This window comes from Callospermophilus lateralis, chromosome 6 (genome assembly GCF_048772815.1).
Source record: "Callospermophilus lateralis isolate mCalLat2 chromosome 6, mCalLat2.hap1, whole genome shotgun sequence".
In the NCBI taxonomy this organism is placed as follows: Eukaryota; Metazoa; Chordata; class Mammalia; order Rodentia; family Sciuridae; genus Callospermophilus; species Callospermophilus lateralis.
The window spans coordinates 160,288,756-160,308,226 of record NC_135310.1 but is presented as its reverse complement, the minus strand read 5'-3'; the positions used below and the strand labels follow the sequence as shown (position 1 = coordinate 160,308,226).

The 19,471-nt window shown below is 51.1% G+C and overlaps 1 protein-coding gene across 3 annotated transcripts; it reads right to left on the bottom strand.

The window, feature by feature from the left end:
• Window positions 1–1,424: 1,424 nt before the first annotated feature.
• LOC143400993 (butyrophilin subfamily 3 member A3-like) lies at window positions 1,425–18,994 on the bottom strand. 3 transcript variants are annotated; one of them, XM_076857968.2, is made up of 11 exons: window positions 18,890–18,903; window positions 13,462–13,537; window positions 10,737–10,866; window positions 10,130–10,477; window positions 7,273–7,554; window positions 6,087–6,287; window positions 5,903–5,923; window positions 5,790–5,816; window positions 4,192–4,218; window positions 3,790–3,816; window positions 1,425–3,459 (listed from the first exon to the last, which is right to left on the bottom strand). In XM_076857968.2, the coding sequence occupies exons 3-11, from the start codon at window positions 10,816–10,818 to the stop codon at window positions 2,786–2,788; spliced, it is 1,689 nt and encodes a 562-aa protein (XP_076714083.2). In that variant the 5' UTR covers window positions 10,819–10,866; window positions 13,462–13,537; window positions 18,890–18,903; the 3' UTR covers window positions 1,425–2,785. The 3 variants fall into 3 exon arrangements, with proteins under 3 accessions (XP_076714083.2, XP_076714084.2, XP_076965724.1); XM_076857969.2 differs by lacking the exon at window positions 13,462–13,537 and having other exon boundaries at window positions 18,890–18,994; XM_077109609.1 differs by lacking the exon at window positions 18,890–18,903 and having other exon boundaries at window positions 13,462–13,710.
• Between the last annotated feature and the right edge of the window lie 477 nt (window positions 18,995–19,471).

The window sequence follows — 19,471 nt, the reverse complement described above, 5'->3', positions numbered from 1 at the left end:
GCCGACACCCGGATCCAGTCATTCTTGGGAGGGATAACCACAGAAGGTGACCTGCTACAGCTCTCCATGCCAATACACCCTATGTACACCACATGGACCTGGTGTACTGTTAGAGTCTGTAAACAAGTCTGGATGGCACCTAGCAAAATGCCAGAGGGAGTGGTTTGTGAAGTAACTCCACTAAGTCATTAAGTGTGGAGATTCCTTATTGGTTGACTGCTGTATCTAGTTTACGCTAATTAAGATAAGCTGTGTGGAATGTATAAATACTGCTCCTGTCCTACAATAAATGGCCCCTACTCCTGCTGTATCAACTTACACAAGTTGTTCGTCACCCCCCCCCCCCCTGGTTATTTTGCTGCAGCCAGCCAGGCTGCGGCAGTGTACATGCCAGTCCTGGAAGAACCATGACTCAGAGTGACCAGGGATCCGCTTTTGAACTTCAATAAACTCATCTTTGAAAGCAGTTTGGGTAAATCTCTTCCTTCAAGTCGCCTCCTTCCAGGGAGTCTCCCCAGTTGAGTCCTAGACATCTGGACACATCTGGACATGCAGAAAAAAAAACATTCCTACTTTACCCTATTCAGACCCCAGATTTCTGACTCAGAATCAATGAGCAGGATAAAATGGTTGTGCAAAGTGCTCGTTTTTTAGGGCTACAACAATATATCTACTTTGTCTCAAGAGAATAAATGTCACAGAACACACAGTAGGAATGATAGCAAAGTTGGAAAAGTTGCACAAACTTTTTTTTTTCCTTGAAGCCTTCTCTCTGCCTCAGTTTTCTCTCCCTGCAGTACACTTCCCTTCTCTTTCTGTATCACCGTAGACAATGTCTTCCCACAGCTCCTCATGCCTGCTCCAGGTGAAGCACTTTACATGTTCACATGGAGGTCCTCCAGTCTTGCCTACCCCAGATAAGCACCCCAGATTCAGGCCACATGCTAGAGCAGGAGGGCCACGTGATATGTACAGGAATTGGAAAACAGGAGGGCACGACTGCTGGATGGATTGGGCAGAGGCATCCCTCACTAGGGGCTGGGGAAGGGCAGACCAGCCTTAGAAGGCATTTGCTACTCTCTCAGAGGCAGAGCTGTATGAACTGGTGCTGTTGAGGCCATCTCATCCTCTTGGCCCATCTCAGTTCACCACGACCTGAAGCAGACATTTTTCTGCAAGGATAGCAACTGCTGACCTCAGGTGCCTGCCTGTCCTCTGCCCAAAGCTTTCTCCAATGCTGGTGATGTTTTCTCTTTTTGCAGATACATAGCTCAACCTAAAAGTGCAGCAAAATTAACAGCCCCAGGGGCAAACTTCAACCTATTCAAGCAAAGGAGGACAGGAAGTATGGATAAATATTCCAGGATCCCACCCAATCCCTTAGAAAGATTCTGAGGTCTACCCCACAATTTCACATGGTTTCTTAGAAAGTCCCAGGGAAACTGAGTTCAGTGGCGCATATAGTAACTGACTTTTTAAGGAAGACTTCAAATTGTTTCTCACTTAATTGGCTTTCTCCTTTCTGTCAAACTTTATTTCTGCACTCGTGATTTCTGATCCATTCCCAAATAAAAATACACTACGTGACATCCACCCCCAGTAATGTCCTCTGACTGCAGAACTGTGAGGTGATGAACTTGTGTCAGGTCTCCCAGCTTGTGGTAATGAATTTTGGCAGCAAGAGAAAACCAAGACAACAAGGTTGTGTGCATGTGACGCAATGAAGCAACTGAGGAGCCGGAGAGTAGGTGGGGTGTGTGGACCAGATGGTGAGACCTGCCAGAATGCAGACAGATGAGAATACTGATGAATTTATTGAACAACTAGAACCCTAGGACCACAAGCCAGGCAGAGGGGACAGTGGGAGCAGTAGCAGTGACGCTCAGAGCAGCTCCTCTTTGGCGCTCACCGGTTAGAAGAATGTTGGTCCCCCAGGGAGCCAGGATGCGTGGCCCCTTTCCTGGAGATGGACTCAACAGTTCAGAGAAAAACCCTTGAAACTCTTCTGGCTTCTCCTACCCTGATTTTTGTTTCTTGGACAATCTCTTAGCTGTGGTTCCCAGAGACCTCTAGTGTAGGGAGTTTAGTTCTCCATAACAGTTAACTCTCCATAACAGTTATTGTTCAAATTCCAGCTCTTTGGCTCCCTGATCCTGCATAGCATTTCAGCGTGGGCCATCTATGCCTCATTATTAAGGGTGTGTCTCTCAGTCTTGTGTGAATTTATTCTCAGGGCCAAATCACCTAGCAGAGCCACCCAAAAAGTGCTGGGGAGAAACAAATCAGTGTGTGGCCTCCACACCATGGCCAATGATCCTGAGCTGGGATTTCCATGGAGAAGGACCTCAGGGTTGCACCTGGGCCCTTCCCATGGGGATAATCTGGCTGGAAGGGAGGAACAGGTGGGTGGTAGGGGACAGAAGCTGAGCACCTCTTATTGCACAACTTACTGCTTGAATTATCTGTGACTTAACTTTGCCTTGCCTCAACTTCAAATTGAGAATATTTCACAGGGTTGTTTGAAAATTAAGTGAATGAGATCCGCCTAAGGCAGCTATCTCAGAGCAGGGGACCCGTCTCAGGTTCTCCATAACAGTTATTGTTCAAGTTCCAGCTCTTTGATCACGAGCCATGGTATCTTTGGAAAATCGATTCTCTTTTCTACATAAAATTTGCCTGATCGATACAAGAGGGTCAGGAAAGTGGCAATGAACTAGAGGAATTGTCTCACAGAACAGCTGAACAGAGGTCAGTAAAGTGCTTGGTGCAGCGCGTGCAGGTAGCTTTACAGCTGCAGTGGATTGCTATGGGGGAGAAGGGGGGCCCTGACCTCAGCCTGGGGCTCCTCCCTCCCGTTTGCTAAGGATGAGGTCACTGGGGTCTCTGGGGAAAGGTCAGGTGCTAGGTCAGAAACAAGGGGCCTCTCCGTTCCTTTCGGCACTGGGCAAATGGTCAGGGCAGTAGGCTCCAAAGTCAAAATTCTAAAAACAGGCCACAGAGGCCCAGAGAAGGGGGACTGAGGGAAGGTGTAGATGTGAGACCCATCCACTGCATTATAGAATGACACCTCTCCCATCTCATAGTCCAGGAAAACCCCCACCCTGCTGGGGGGCTCACAGAGGGTCAGCTTGGTCCTGGGTTCAGTGAGAGCCCGATAGCTCTGCTCATCAGACAACCCCATGGTCCAGAACCCATTCTCAGGTGTCATTTTAACCCAACATTTCTTCTCGACCTTTTCCGCACACACCCCGACATGCCACTCTTTCCTGTCCCCCACTTCCACCTCCCAGTAGTGTCTCCCCGACGTGAAGTTCTCACAGCCGAGCACACAGTAATGCCAATCAAATCTCTCAGGGTTGTTGGGCAGCTCCTGTCGCTCCTTGGCCCGCTGCAGACTCCTCTTGTCTTCAGAAACAAGGAGGATGGGGTTTGCTGTGTCAGGATCCAGGACCACGTCCGCTGCAGAGAGTTGAAGGGTGTGTCTGTGGGGTCAGCCATTTTTCCTGGTCCTCAGAGCCTCAGCGTTCAAGATCTGGGCCTTGAGGAGGTCTGAGTCTACAGTCCACCATCCCTTGTCTGCCCTCAATGTCACGCTAGCTAACATCATGAGGAAGAGCCCCAGGGGTCTTGGGTCCAGCAAAATGAAGTTCAGATGGGAACTGAAGTTGCCCACCCAAGACTCTCCTACTTAAGTGGAATTTACTTCCTCAAATATCAAGAGTTAGAAAAGAAAAAGGGAATATAGCCCCTTAGGTTGTTGTCCTAGGAAAAATACAGTAACTTACTTACCAGCTTGGAAGAGAGCTGCCTTCCAATCTGGGGGGGGGAAATGGAAATACAGATAAGGAAAAAGATCAATATTCCTATTAACTGTCCTCATCAAATCTTTCCTCTCTCCCTTTCTTCAGAGTCTCTCCAACGTCCACCTTCTCTCATCTACAGCTCTGATGGCTCAGAGGTAGCACTTTTTCCATTCCCTGGGCTGCATTTCTAAGCTCTGCCAAGGGCTGGCATGTATGCCAGCAGGTGAGGGTTCTCAGAGGCTCTGAAAGCAAAGGTAGTACTCCCACCAAAGATGAGCCTTTGGGTTAGATCCAGTTATAACCACAGGGAACATCGGTGGTAACAGCAGAATAAAGGCTTACATGTCAGGGCACCCACCCCAGAATGTACAGTTTTAGGATCACTCACCAGCATAGGTTGAAGACTTTGCCCCACCTGCAAAGGAAGAAAAGTGGAGATGTCTCCTGAGCTCTGCCGTGGCTGAACTTTGGAATCTTGCACACTATCCACACACATCTAGACATGGTGACAGCTCCACTTGGGTTCAGGAGTACATACATACAAAGTGGGTGGACTGGACCACATCAGGAAAGGTTCTCACTGTGCCTGTCACGAAACAGAACCCCCACACTGTGGACAGCCCTTAAACTCCCTGTGCCCAAAGAGTTCTGAGCATGGCAGGACATTTTATCCATGGCCCATGAGTGGAGAAGGGGAGCAGCACTGTAAGGGCATTACTGGGACTGCGTGGTGAGGGTTCAGGCTGTCACCAGAGTGCTCCAGGAGAGAGGAGACTTCCAGGAATCAGGGTGCCACTGCTTTTCTCTAATTTGGGAGTGGTTGGGTCTGTCATGGCAGAGGTGAGTGAGTTTTTATCATGGTTTATAATGAGTTTAAGGTCATCTGGAGTGTCCATGTGGGTTCAGACCAGATCTAGCAGGTGTGGAGCACACCCCTGGACCTCTGGAAGCACGTGATGACAGGACTGTTGGCCCGGGCATGTGATTCCCAGCATCTAGGCTCTAAAGTTTGCAAGCAAGCAGCACTCAACTGCACGGCGGGCTGTCAGTAATCTGGGGGTTCCCTCTGGTGACACAGGCACTGTGCGAACCTTTCCTGACATGTCCAGTCGGTCCACTTTGTGCACATGTACTTTAGTGGAGGCGTCACCATGTCTAGATATGTGTGGATATGTGTGCCCAATTCACTTACCTTGATCTGTATTGTTTTCTGCCCTCTTCTGAAAAGAATTTTTAAAACTTAATACAATTTCAAGGACTCCTCTGTTTTGTTTTTTGTTTGCAGTGCTGGTGCCTGAACCCTGGCCTGGCATTTGCCCTACCCCTGAGCTGGATCCCCACCAGCCCTCAGGGACTAATTGTTTTTTAAATTTATTTTTTAGTTTTTTTAGGTGGATACAATATCTTTATTTCTTTATTTTTATGTGGTGCTGAGGTTGGAACCCAGTGCTTCACGCCTGGTAGGTGAGCACTCTACCACTGAGCCCCAACCTCAGCCCGCAGGGACTAATTTTTGAAAACAGAATAAACCTGTAAGAACTGGGCCACTGTAGCTGCTCTTGTCCACACAAGACACTTTCCCTGCTTCTTTACCCTGATTTTCTTATTTCTCAGGATCTTTCATTCTTTTCTTCTGAGCAGCCTATAGTTTATGTCTATCAACTGGTGAACTTCCTGGCACTGAGAAGGCAGCTCATACTCTTAATTCCTGTGTGTGTGTGTGTGTGTGTGTGTGAGAGAGAGAGAGAGAGAGAGAGAGAGAGAGAGAGAGACAGACAGAGAGAGAGAGACAGAGAGAGAGAGAGGTGGGGAAGCAGGCAGGGGTGTGTGTGTGTGTGTGTGTGTGTGTGTGTGTGTGTGTGTCCTGGCTGACCCTTCCTCTCTCACCAGCCCGGCATAAAGAACCACCCTGGCCCCTGGGCAGGAGTTAAAGGCTGGAAAGTGTCCTAACAGGGAACATTCAGAGAAACCCTCAGAGCCACTCACGAGCCAGGTACTGGATCCTTCTCCACTCTGCAATGGAAAGACAGGGGGTCACCGGGGGGCGTGAGGCAGGCGGGAATGGGGAGACGTGCTTGGATCTCGGGGTCGGAACTTACTGAGTTCATACTGGAGCTTCTCTGGAAAATGAGCAGAGAGATAACAACATTAGGGGTGAGGATTTTCTTTTCTTTTTTTCGGAAAGCAAACGTACAGCGACCCGGCGCTGGGGCGGAACGGGACGAGGTCCCCGCGGTGCAGCCCGGGGCCGGGGAGGGGCGTCCACTCCCCCGGGCCGCCCACCTCTCGCGCTCCGCTCCTGCTCCTTTTCCTCCTGGGCCTTCTCTTTCTGCACCCGCTCCTGCTCTTTCTCCGCGGACAGAGCCTTGTTTACTTTCTGCTGTCGCCAGGAGAAGAAGCCGGCACCTGCGAGCAGCAGCAGCAGGATGGGCAGGGTCGCCCCCAGGGCGGAGGTCCAGGGCCGCGCGCTGGAGAAGAAGGGGCCTGCGAGCCAGGGAGCGAGCAGTTGTCAGACGGCAGCAATGGAAGTGCACGTGGACGCTGTCTCTCCTCCGCACTGGAGTAGGGCTCTCCACACCTGCGTACACTACCTCTGCCGTCGGCGCCAAGGTGAGCTCGGAGCTCCCCGCGTTGGCACCGGGAACGCCTCTTCCTCCGCAGTGGGGCGCGGCCCCTCGGGTGGATGCCGCCCACCAGCGACAGTCTGCGCTGTTTCTAACCGTGTGCAGTCGCATGCTCTTAAGAAATGACCTAGTACATGCGTCTCGGTCGGCAAACTGGTCTATGAGGAATTTGGGATCAACAAATGCGCAGTTGGATAGATACCACTAGGAAGCCCCAATTGGAGGCAGTGCTGATGGACATACTTCAAGCTCATCCAAGTATACAGCCAACAGAGAGCCCCCTCCTCCCCTCACTCCTGCCACCGCCCATGTGTTATCCACCTCCATTTTCTTTTCTTTTTTGGCCACTCTCATAAGTGGAAAAAGTTTCAATCTGCTTGTCTAGTGAATGAGATTATGGATCCTTTTGAGTGCTCTTTCCTTTCCCGATAACTAATGGTTCATGTCTTTTGTTGATTTTTCTATTAGGTTGTCATGAATCTCCCTCTATTTTGAGCTAGATTTTCCTTTATGATGTGATAAGTTATATTGTATATGACATATATTTCTATTTTGTCATTTGACTCTGCTTAAGGATCTTATCTTTGTCACCCCCTATTCCCACAGCCTAGTCACCATTTCTGAGAGGCAGGGAATGGTCAGTCAATGCAGATGGCATCAACAGCGTTCTGGGAGAGAGACGCTCCCACCTAGCAAGGAGAAGGCTTTGGGTCCCTGCTCTGGACATTGAGTTCACTTCAAAGACCCAAGTCAACAGCAGAGATCTCACAGTAGAGACTCAGGCAATCTCCGTCTTTCAGCAGCCACAGCGCAGTTTGAATCCCGGGGCTAAGCCACGTACTGACCTGCGATGGAAACCTTGGCTGACTTCTCCTGGCTGAGGATGGAATTTCTGATGGTACAGGATACCCCAGGCCCAGAGCCACCCCTCAGGATCACTGAGGCTGCCACTGTGTATAGGCCTGCTCCATCTGCATCTGCAGGTGCTTCGGCAGCTGGGATGCGCTTCCCCGAGGCGTCTCTCCACTCTACTTGGGGCTGGGGGAACCAGCCGGTGGATGTGCACTCCAGATGGATCCCTCCATCCTTATGACCCTTCATTTCAATGTGAAGATCAGAACCCAGTGCTGTGGAGAGAGAAGCCCGAATAAAATCTTGGAGCCTTTTGCAGCTGGGAGGGTGTCAGTAGGGATCCTTTGCATCAGATAATAAGGCAAGGAGAGCTCCATTCAGGAGCAGATCACAAAAGCAGGTCCCTGAGGGGGAGACTACAGGGACTAGTGCAGTGCCCAGGCCAGTAACTGTGGGACTGTTTCCCCAGAGGGAGGAGCGCAGGGGGCTTTCCTGAGACCTAAGGGAAGACTGTCATGCAGTGAGGGGCTTCTTGAGAGGGGAGGGACTTTGGCAAGGGAAAGCAACCCACTGAGGCGACTCCCAGGGAGGAGGCCCAGGAATAGACCTCTCCTCTCTCCCCCCTTGCTTCAGCTCCCCATTTTCCACACCCCACCAGAAGCCACAGGGCCAGGGACTGTTCTGTGGAAGAGAAAAGTGGCCTTGACCCAGGAACCTGAAGTCAGGGCGTGGCATTCTTTGAACACGGGCAATTTCACAGAACACTAACAAAAACAAAAGCACACAACTGTGTCTGAACATAAAAGCATGAACATTGTCCCAGCCATATCAACCAGACACCTCAGTCTGCAGTGGGGACTCCTGCAGCTGGGAGGGTGATGGTGTCGATCACTCCTTACCCGCACAAGTCAGCTCCACTCCCACCTTGGTCCTTTCTGTCCAGAGAAGATGTATTAAGACTCCCACCAGAAAATTAGCCTTCTTTCCATTTTCCTGACAGCATCCCATCCAGAGCAAAGGCCCGAGTGTGTAAACCCTGCCCCAGGCCCTGGATACAAGCTCAAATTCCATACTAAGTTTTCCCTCGCACCCTCTCACCCAGGCACCCCACAGTTCCCCGTGATGTGTATTCTTAGCTGAAACAAAGGACACACACCGATGGTTTGACTGCAGGTGTATTCCAGGGGTGGGGGTGGGGGGTCACTGGATGAGAAGAGTGACAAGTGAGCTTCCCAGGGCCCATGGTAGTCTGACCTGGAGGGGCCGCAGTGCCATGCGGTACACGGCTAATCCAAACAACTGTACCAGCCATGGAAGAGAGGATTTCTTGCCCTTCCTGTCCCTGTCCCCATGTGTGAGGATGGCCTTAGGCCGAGCCTAAGCAGCTCCATTTTAAAAACTCCACTTTGAAACCTGCAGTCTCACCAGGCACACCCACAGAGCCCTCCAGTGTGGCCTCAAACAAGTCACTTCCCCTTCCCTGATAAACAGAGTGAAGCCCCTGGCAGGCTGATAAGAGGGAAAGATGAGGAGATCAGGATGGGGATCACCAGACCAGATGTTTCTGTCCCCAGGGTAAATAATGTCACTGAGAAATCAGGTGGTAGCTGATAAGGATTGAAAGGGGGGTCAAAACCCCCCAAATTTAGTATAAATAATAGAGCTGATGAACAGGGATTCAGCCAGCCGAAACAAGGATGCACTGGAGCTGGACAGCCTGCTGAGGACCTGACGTCCCATCACTTGTCATCGTTCCTGATCCTCTGTGTGGTCCTCACTGCTCTCAAACTCTGCCCCCTCGTCTGGACCCTGGTGAGAGCCCCAGCTTCTCCCTACGACCCTGTCCTCAACCAGTCGTCCACGCCACACCAGGAAAGGCCTGCCTTGGTTCCGGACCTGGTCTCCGCGGTCTGAGTGAGTGTGCATCTGCTGGACGTAAAGCCTGAGGCTTGAGACTTGTGAACTTAGCCTGCAGAGGGAATGTCTGTCATTAGACTGTCTTGATTAAGTGTGTTTGCAGTGCTTAGAATTAATCTAGAATTGTTTGCTGTGAAGTAATCATGTCTATGGCAGTGCCTAGCATTAAGGACTGTCATTTTCTTGATTAAGAACCTATAGAGTGAAACTGTTTGAGTAATTTGAGTGAATAAAGCATTGAAAGGGGCAGAAGCACGTGGATATTCTTTATTTCTCCCCTTGCCTGCATACGTCGCAATTTTGCCCCCTGGTGACCCCGTGTCACTAGTTAGAACCCTGGTGGCAAGCAGGAGGGAGCTCTGTGGCACAGGAGGAAACCTTTCTGCAAGGAAACCTGGTCTTCTTGGGGCCTTGGGAGGATGGGCTGGATGCAGCAGAGCACTTTCTGGCTGACCTGGGGCAGGAGCCCTGGCTGACTTGGGCAGGAGCCCTGGCTGATTTGGGGCAGGAGCCCTAGCTGACTTGGGGTAGGAGCCCTGGCTGATTTGGGCAGGAGACCTGGCTGACTTGGGCAGGAGCCCTGGCTGACTGACTTGGATCAGGATCCCTGACTGATTTGGGCAGGATCCCTGGCTGACTTGGGCAGGAGACCTGGCTGACTTGGGCAGGAGACCTGGCTGACTTGGGCAGGAGCCCTGGCTGACCTGGGCAGGAGACCTGGCTGACTTGGGCAGGAGCCCTGGCTGACTTGGGCAGGAGACCTGGCTGACTTGGGCAGGAGACCTGGCTGACTGACTTGGATCAGGATCCCTGACTGACTTGGGCAGGAGACCTGGCTGACTTGGGCAGGAGACCTGGCTGACTTGGGCAGGGACACTGCCTCTGTCCCCAGGCCCCGGAGGAGCAACCCCAGCACAAGACTTGAAAGCTCACCTGCCACCTTCAGCTCCACTATGGCTTTCTCATAGAAGTCGCCATCCTGGAAATAGCACAGGTACTTTCCATTGTCGGAGGCTCTGACTCTGTGTATTCGGAGCGCAGCCTTCCCTGCAGCGAGGCCGTCTCTCAGAATGGAGGTTCTTCCTCGGTACTCGGCTATCTGTCTGTCTTGCACTTGCTTTCCGTCTGCGTACACGTACACCACCTGCCTCAGGCTGGACCTCACCCACCTCAGCTCCATGGTCTCTGCGCTCTTCGCTGGGGACAGGTGACAGGGCAGATCAGCATCTTCACCCACCACAGCCACAATGGGCCCAGAGGGTCCTATCACAGCAAACTGAGCTGGTCAGCAAAAGAAGGAAACTCCATTAGAGGGTGTCAGAGTGGGGGCCACCACAGCACCAGCGCTGCTCAGGCAGGGAAGGCAGGGGTGAAGGTCTAGCAGAGAACAGTCCTCACTGAGGCAGTTGTCTCTTAATAGCTGTGGATCTTCAATATGGGATGGAACTTCCAGGTCTGAGAAGGAGTCAGAAGTTCTAAGTGGCATTAATGGGCAACTGTTAGCTTCAGACACACAGAGAGAGCATCTGTCATTCCTTACCTGCACAAGGAGTGGGCCACTGGACCAAGACAAGGCAGGTGAGGCAGAGCACGGGGAGGAATGGAGAACGCCATGTATCCATCTGTGCTGCATGTCAAGAGACGGCAGATGCAGGGGCAGAAACCATGGCCTGCAGAAGATACAGGATTCTCGTTGAACCTGCACTTACCCAGAGCTAACTCAAGCCTTGAGACCCAATTTCCTCCTCTGCTAAACGTGCCTGCCCTGGAGTCTCTTAACCTTTCAGTTCCAACTTAGAAAATCACCAGCGTGTGTATGTTAAATGTACGCGTTACCCATCAGGAAAACATGCAGAGTCTCACGGCTTCCCCTGCTACAGTCAGGCCCACCTCCATGTCGTGCTCCGATTAAGGCAGGCCCTCCTCACAGGCCTCCCTGCTTCCACTGGTGCCCACTGTGGGTTTGCCAGTGAATAGGCCTTGATTCTGCTGGCTCTCCCAGCTGCCCTGTGAAGAGCCCCAGAGAGCCACTCAGCTCCACTTTGATCACGCCACATAGGAATGAGGACATAGGTCTAGCACCCTCCGTCTCCCCTCTCTCCTGGAGCTGAGACAGCAGGGAGTCCTGGAAAAATGGCTTGAGGCTGTGCCCAGCTTGCAGCACATGCCCTAGAACCCAACCCATGGCCAGCACCAAGGTCAAATTTCAGCTTAGAAGACCTAACCCTGGGGAGGCTCTGGAGCCCTTCAAGGGCTGGACCACTGCCCATGATCCCTATCCACTGACCAGAAGAGCTGGGCACAGGAGCAGGGCTCCACGTGCTTTCATCCAGTCATTTCACAAATATGTGCCAGGCACCCAGTCTGTGCCAAGCCCACTATGTCTACTGTCAGGGGCCAAAAAAAAGATAGACAAGTGTGGGGGGCAGCACATCCCTGATTATCTCTCCTGGCCCTCCTCTCCCCACCAGGCCTGAAGGCTCCATCTGCTGAGGTTTGGACGAGGTTTGAGTGTACCCTCCCCTCCACGGCTCCTATGTTGAAAGTTCATTTCCATTGCGAGGAAGTAAGCTATGGACATTTAGTCTGACTACGGTGTTCAGAAGGTGGAGCCTTCGGGGAATGATCAGGGTTAGATGATGTCATCAGGGTGGAGCCCCCATGATGGAATCCAGGTGGCTTTAAGAGGGAGAGAGAAGGTGCCACTCTTGCCATGTAATGCCCTGCACCACCTTGGGAGTCTTCCAGCAAGAAAGCCTCATCAGAACCTTCAGGGCTGTGAGCTAGATAAACTTTTCTTTACAAAGTATCCTGGCTCAGCTATTTTGTTATACTCATGGAAAAGACCAATGCACCCTCAGATAAACACAAGCATTCCACACATCTTCTGTCCTTGAGCTAAAGATTCTCTGCAGTCTTCAGAGTTTTCTTTCTTTCATTTTTGTAAGGACATTTATTGTTTGTTTGTTTTTTATTATAATCAATTTTGAAAATAATTTCTAATGGTAACCATGTAACCACGTACTTTGTTAGTGGGAACACAAATATTTTGGAAAGCATATTGGCCATATAGAGCAAGGACCTCAAATGTTGTATACTTTGATGCTAAAATTTCACTTACAAAAATTACTCTTAAAGAAAAGATTAGGTATTAAACAGAAACTTATGTTTGTTTGTTTTTTTTTTAATACCAGATATTGAAGCTGATCAGGGGCACTCAACCACTGAGCCACATCCCCAGCCCTATGTTGTATTTTTTATTTATAGACAGGGTCTCATTGAGTTGCTTAGTGCCTTGCTTTTGCTGAGGCTGGTTTTGAACTCACAATCCTCCTTACAGGTGTGCACCACTGCACCCAGTCCCAAAATTTATGTTTAAGGCAGTCAAACAGTAAAATACATCTACAATAGCAAAATGTGGATACAATTTAAATATCACAAAAAAATTAATTATGTATGATGTATCAAAGTGCGTTCTATGGGGGCTGGGGCTGTGGCTCAGTGGTAGAGCGCTTGCCCAGCACATGTGAGGCACTGGATTTGATCCTCAGCACCTCATAAAAGATAAACAAATAAAGGTATTGTGTCCATTTATAACTAAAAATATTTTTAAAAGTGCATTTTATGTACCTATAACTAATTAAAACAAATTTAAAAAATATTTAAAGTATTGCAAATAAATTAAGGGCTAAGAAAACAACGGCACGTTTATACAATGCAATAGCTTGCAGCCCATCGCAAAACACACTTTAGGTCTTGGAGAAATTATGAATGAAAAGAAAAATAGATACTACTCACGGTAGATACCAAATAAGGCGTAATGTATGAATCTAATGTTAAAATCATAAGTAAAACTCTTCATCAGAAACATGATTCCTAATGACTGAATGCGAATCTCTTCTAGGGTTGGATCATGAATCGTTGATGCACTTCCCAGTCCTGTCTGGATGTCGATCAGAACTTTTTATAGGATGATCAGTTCTATAGCGAACATCTTTATGAACAAATCTGTGGGGCCTAGCTCTTGATCTAAGAGAGTCTAAAGGATCTCACTCAGGTGACACGTCTGAGGCTGGCCTTGAACCTGAGATCCTCCGGTCTCGGACTCCGGGCCTTCTGGGATCAAGGCGTGCCCTCTCCCAGCCCTGGCCTCCGCAGGTCCTGGGCCAACCCCCCCTGGCAGCGCAGCTGCTGGGTCCCGTCTCCGTGGGCTCCTCCTCGGGCCTCCACCTCTCAGCCCCGCTCCTTCCTGGCTGTCCGCCTACCTCGTGGTCTCGGTCTGGGGGTCACAGGTTCCAGAATCCGCGGAGCCCTGCTCTCCGCAGGCGTCAGGCCTCGGGTCTGGAAGAAAGGAAAGAGGAAGAAGCCGGGGTGTGCGCCCGGGGGGACTCGGCCTGGGTTGGCGCTGCGGTGGCGTTTGTCATCTGTCGCTGGGCGGCGGCCTCGGCGGAGGTGGGGACTCCGACAGCAGCTCTCCCGGCTGCTGCCCGCGAGGAACACCCAGGGGACTCCCACGGGCGGTTGGCTCCCTTAGGTCCGTGCGCCCGGGTGGACCTCGGACCGCCCTGTGGGGTCGACGTCTTGATGTCGTGCAGCTCCTCAGCAGGACCGAGTGGGCCCCTAGATCTGTCGGTGTGTGAAGAGAGGGAGATGGATCCGGCCTTGCTGTGCCGGGACCTCCGCGGGCTAACTGCGGGCGCCTGGAGGAGGTGGCCCTTAACGCAGAGCCCCAGAGTCTGGGCGCAGGGAAAGCCAGGCTCCTTTCACCCGTTAAAGCGCCCCCAACATCCTCAGCTAGGCGCTGTCCCTCGGAAATGCAGTTTGCTGGCTCCTAGAGACGTGCCGCCGGCGACCTGGTGACCTCTGGCCGAGCTTTACATTTTCAGGAAATCCTTATCTGGGGGTCTCTGAGTTGTTGCAGCCGCCGGCAGGTCCTCGTTCGTGCCCACCTGAATTTTCATGTGCATTTGTTTCCCACTCTAGCAGCACATGGCTTATTGGCTGAGGTTAGGCTCTAGACAGGCCCCTGAAAATATTGTGGAGCAGGCCGGTCCTACCTAGGGCCTCTCTAGACACTTCCTTTGGGTTGCAAGACAGTGATCACAGTCCTCAGCCATCAGATCCGCCCTGGGCTGAAGGAATGTGCTGATCACAGCAGTCTGAATTTGGGTTCTGGGGCTGAGATGACAGGCTGCTTGTGCAATACCCCTTCCATCTTTTCTTCTTAGACTCGATTTTCTTGGTTACTGCAGTATGTCTTTCCCTCTTGCAGACAGGGGATACCAACAGAGCATGGAGCCAGTGGTGTGTAGGTGGAAAGAGTTGGGTTGCGCTTCACCCAGAGAGCCTTTTAGGAAAGGCTGGAACAGCTGGGAGATCTTTATACTCTCCTTACTGCCTTTTCCCTTTCTTCTTCCCTCAGCCTGAAATATGGACTTTAATGCCAGTGGTGCAGCAGCCGTCTTGCAACCATGAGGAAAACTTAAGGATGGAAGCCACACGCTGAGACCACAGAATGAAGATAGAAGCAGGCTGGGGCATCTCTGAGCTGCCAGAGCAGCCCTGGACTGCAACTCTTTGAATTCATTTTACATGAAAAGAAAATGAGCCCTTGTTTTGTGTAAGTCACTAGTAGTTCCTGTCTTTGTTATCAGCAGAAAAACACAATTCTTCCCTCCCCAGTTTTTCCCCTGCAAAAGTATATCATACATATAGCAAAGTACAAAGAATTTTCAGTGAATACCAATAGAGCTTCTACCTACGTTTACAATCAACGTTTTACTGAACTTGCTTATGTTATTGTAATTCATCCCCCTCGATCATTGCCATCCGTCCATCAATCCTTATTTATTTAAAAATTCACAGTCTATCAGAACCTTCCTGCTTGAAGGCATATCAGTAGGAGTGACACAACCCACTCCTGCCTGGAGCATTCAAGTTACTTTGACACAGAAGCAGCCTGAATCCTGAGTTCAGATAAGCACTCTGGGCACCAAAGCTCATATCTCTGAACCTTACTGCTTCAGAGAAATGACTCTGAGTCCATTTCTTACCCAATAGTTTACACAGGGCTCTGGGGATAAGGTGCTGGGAGATAAGTGGATGTGAAATGAGCAGCAGAAATCTTCATTGGTTCAGTCATTTAAGCATCTACCATGTAATAGACCTTGGGCACTGAAGTTCAGGATTGGTGAGGAGAGGTGAGACAATGGAGTGGTTCAGAGCACAGCCTGAAGCCAGGTTGCTGTGTGACCTTAGGCCAGTTACTTAACCCCCTGATGCCTTAGTGTGCCTAGCTGTCAAACAGGGATAACAGTAGTACCTGACTTTCTGGTTGCTATCACGAGAGTGAAATGAGGTAATATAGACAATTTTCTTACAGCAGGGCCTTACACAGAGTAAGTGATCAAAATTGCTAAGCCCACTGTAGACTTGGTCCAGGGTTGAGAGCTTGGGGTTTTTCCTTGAGGGGAGCGAGATGCTGAAGGAACTCAAGGCCTCAGTGTGGGCTTCTACTGCAGACTTTGGAAGAGGAGCCTAACAGAGACCAAAAGTATGTGGTTCCTACAGACAGTGTTGCCTGTAGGAAATGGATGGGTTTGTACATACGCTGAACAACAGTTCAAGTCCCTTTTGTCCAACAATTGCTCAGTCAAGAATTATCCTAATGAAAATGAAATCTGGAAATTTATTCTGTACAATGATTTAGGTTCAAGGATGTTTATAGCAGCGTTATTGGTAAGAAGCAAAAAAGAAAATCATCTCGGTCATATCAGTGTTAAAGTAAAAGAAGCACATCATGGAATGATATAGATAGAGCAAGGTCCAATTTTTCAGGAGAAAAAGTGTTCAAAATGTGTTCTCAACCGTGGGCGACATGGATTTTCTAAAGCAGGAAGTGACTGTGAGAGGAGAAGTGAGGAATCTGCACACTGGAAGACAACCCTTCAAAAATCTGGGGTGACACATGATGGCTCATGCTTGAAATCGCTGGGCAGAGGACGTACCAGCTTCTGGGGTGAAGTGAGGGAGCGGGATGGATGGACAGTAGGTGCAGCCCAGCCCTCATCTGGAGGAGTGACTCTGCTCCGTGGGCTAAATTTAGTCTCTCCTTGGGTTTTCTGTGGGTCAAAATGCTTGTATGAAAAGACTGAGAAAGGGTCAGCCCCACCCAGAGCCCACTGCCCGTGGCTCTTGTTAGAAACAGGCCCAGCCTGGGCTTCGCCCTTCTGCCTCTTCCAGCCCTCCAGCCCTGTCTTCCTCAGCAGCTCCGGATGGGCTTCCCCTGCGTCCCTGCCTGGCTTCCGGATGGGAGGGCAGCGGCTGATGGCCTTCCTGACAACAGCGTCATTCCTGGCCCCGCCCCATTCAGTCCTGGAACAACATGCCCTCCCCAGAGCTCACCCCGGGGCCCTCTTATGCCAGATTGTGGGACCCCAATAGACCTCCAGGAGCCGAATCCGATGCAATCACACAAGAGTCTTTATTGCAAGCTCCAGCCTGGACTCACAACCGTTCCCTACGCAGCGGTCCCAGGGAGTGAGTCCCTGTCCTTTGTCCAGTGAGATTTTATAGGTTTTGGGGGGGGGTACTCTATGCGTCACAACATCACACAGCACATCATTCCACTCCGCGGGAAAACCAAACAACAACTCTTAACATTGATTAGCACATTCACTGGTGGAACAAGTTAGGTAGGGTGATGGGTTAGCACTAGAGGGAACAGGGGGATGGGGGGATGGGACGGCAGGAGAGGGCCCAATGCTTACTGGCACACCGTCCCAGGGCCGGAATCCGCTTGAGGTGACTCTTGGATTCCCCACGCCTTTCTTTCCTCACAAACTCCAAGCCCCCAGAAAGTCCGGTCCTCCACCTCCACTTCCCAGTATTGTCTCCCTGAAGAGAAGAGCTCCTGGCCCAGCACACCAGGGTCACACGGAAACCCCCAGGGTTCTCAGGGGCACAGCCCGGGAACTTCCGCCTCACACTTCCTCACACTCTGGCAATCCTCAGACCAGACACTCAGAGTTCAAGTAGGCTGAGTCTGGGTCCCAGCAGCTGCGGAGGGAAGAGGGGAGGAGCTGGTGCCCGCCGCTCTGCATCTCAGGGCCCTGGAGGACTGGGGAAGACTGCAGGTGCACAGGAGTCACTTTGCACCAGACCCATCCTGGACTCTGAAGAGGCAGAGAAATAAGCTGTGGCCAGGCCCATCTGGCGAGCCTGGGCTGTTGGTGGGAGCCAGCTCCCCTCACAGGCTGAAAGTGTATGTGCACATGCTGGGTCTGGACCACCCTGCTGAGTGCCCAAGGCCTCCCTGGGCTGCCCCAGCCGCACCACAGTAGGCTGTGAGCGTTTCCCTCATGACCTGCGTGGCAGGCTGACTGTGGCTCACTGCCCCGCCCAGCCTCTCCAGGAGACTCTTCCAGAAGTCACTAACTCCAGAAAAGACCCAACTTCCCACTTACAAGTGTGGTTCCAGCTGAATGCACATCTCTTTCTCATCACAAACTTAAAACAGTCACAAGCTGGACTGTCATAAGCTGGGACCATCCGTACTGGATACTGAAGAGTCCAACTCTGTACAGTCACAGTCCCTGCCTTTGGCGACCCTCTCTGAACTCAGTCTTGTGACAAAGAAGAAACTAAATTTCATTCAAAGGGAACATTTACAAAATCCTGTCTGTTCTTCCGTCTCAAAGCCCTCATAATCTCCTTCTCAGTTGCATTGCTTCAGGGAGTCCTTTGAAATCGTTCCCTTTCCTCTTGAGTAGCCTTGTATATACCTGGGTATGGATCAGTCTCCAGAGTTCAAGCTGTGACTTTGATGATTGAAGACTTTTGAAGTTAGCTTGCTCTGAGTGGCTATGGCATAATCCAGGGAGACAAACTTAGGGGGCTGGTGGCTGGGAAAGAAACCAAGCTAAGAAAATGGGAGTATGCATGTGTAGGTTTTCCAGGGAACATGCACAGAGGGAACCCCTGGGCTGGCACCCCTGGAGTCACTGGTCAGCTTGGAGACCTCGGGCAAGCTGCTTGGTCCCCACACTTGTCCCTGTTGGAGATTAGTGTCTGGGACCTGACCCCTGGGGCTTGTGTCCCAGCATCACCACCCCCTGGTGGATGACTTGGAGCAAGACTTTAATTCTCTTGCTCCAACTCATCCATTCCCTTAAAATAGCTCCTGCATTTTAAGTGGCATAATAGTGGCCTCTACCTTTGAGACTATTAGGATCAATAAGTGGGAGAATCCCTGGAGAGCACCAGGCTTCTGTGTCTGCTGTGGCCATAGCTGTTCTAGAAGAGGAGGGTATTTAGAGAGACAGCTTCTATGCATTTCCTCACCCTCCTTTCTGGGGCTCTCCATGGGGCCGTTAAGCAGCTGCCTGTGCTCTGAGGTCTCCTAGAGATGCTCATCACCCACCTGAGACTTAAGCTTATGGGGCTGAAAATCCTGAGGAGTAGAGTAAAAGAACCAAAGAGAAAGTGGGTGGGGAGGGCTTTCAGAAGGGAAAAGACAGGAGTCTCAACTGCGGGAAGGGAAAGGTGCTGCTGCCTGGGGCATCACACGACTGGACGTGGGTGGGGCATCCCAGGCCTCCATCCATGGCCTCGCAGGAAGATGAAGAAAGGTCGCTGAGACCTTTCCCGAGGGAATCTTGAGCCTAAGACTTTGGGAATCAAGTGGTCACTCACCAGCGTGAGGCCGAGCTATTCTCCAGTCTGCAACAGAAAGAGGGCGGTGAGCACTCGCTGGCCGGCCAGAGCTGCGGCTTGCTTGGTGCCTCTGGACTCTGGCTGCTTTCCTGTCCCTCCTGGCTTCTCCTCAAGCTGCTCACTAGAGTGTCAGGGAAGGGAGGTGGAGGAAATGGGCTCTTCTGTTTGCCTTTCTTGGCCCCTCTAATCGCCTCGGGCTCCACTGAGAACTCTTTACCCATCTCCCCATTGATCTAAGATTTCTGTGCCTTGTAGCTAAAAGGACACCAGCATGTGAAACTCTGTTGTGGTGCAGAACATGAACCACGACCCGGGGGGAAGGCTGGGTCTCCCTCCATCAGGGTCACGGTCTACTCATTCCCGGGCCTGGTCCTGTTTCCTCCAGGAGCTGGAATGCAGTGTCCTGCATGTCAGTGTGGCCAATGCCCAGTCCTGGTTTTGTGGGCTCATCAGGAAGCATCTGTTTCCTGTGACTGTTACGTCCTCTCTACTTGCCATTAGGGACATTCAGAACTGCAAATCTCCCCAATAGCCTTATCTGGGTAGCTGGGGCAGCAGGGG

Bases quoted from the DNA above. Each gene is read 5' to 3' on its own strand.
- LOC143400993 (XM_076857969.2), bottom strand. From the start codon at position 10,818: ATGGATACATGGCGTTCTCCATTCCTCCCCGTGCTCTGCCTCACCTGC. The intron at 5,817-5,902 runs GTAAGTTCCGAC...TTTCCATTGCAG, and splicing joins GAAGCTCCAGTATGAACTCA to AGTGGAGAAGGATCCAGTAC. The intron at 3,460-3,789 runs GTAAGTAAGTTA...AACTCTCTGCAG, and splicing joins GGCAGCTCTCTTCCAAGCTG to CGGACGTGGTCCTGGATCCT.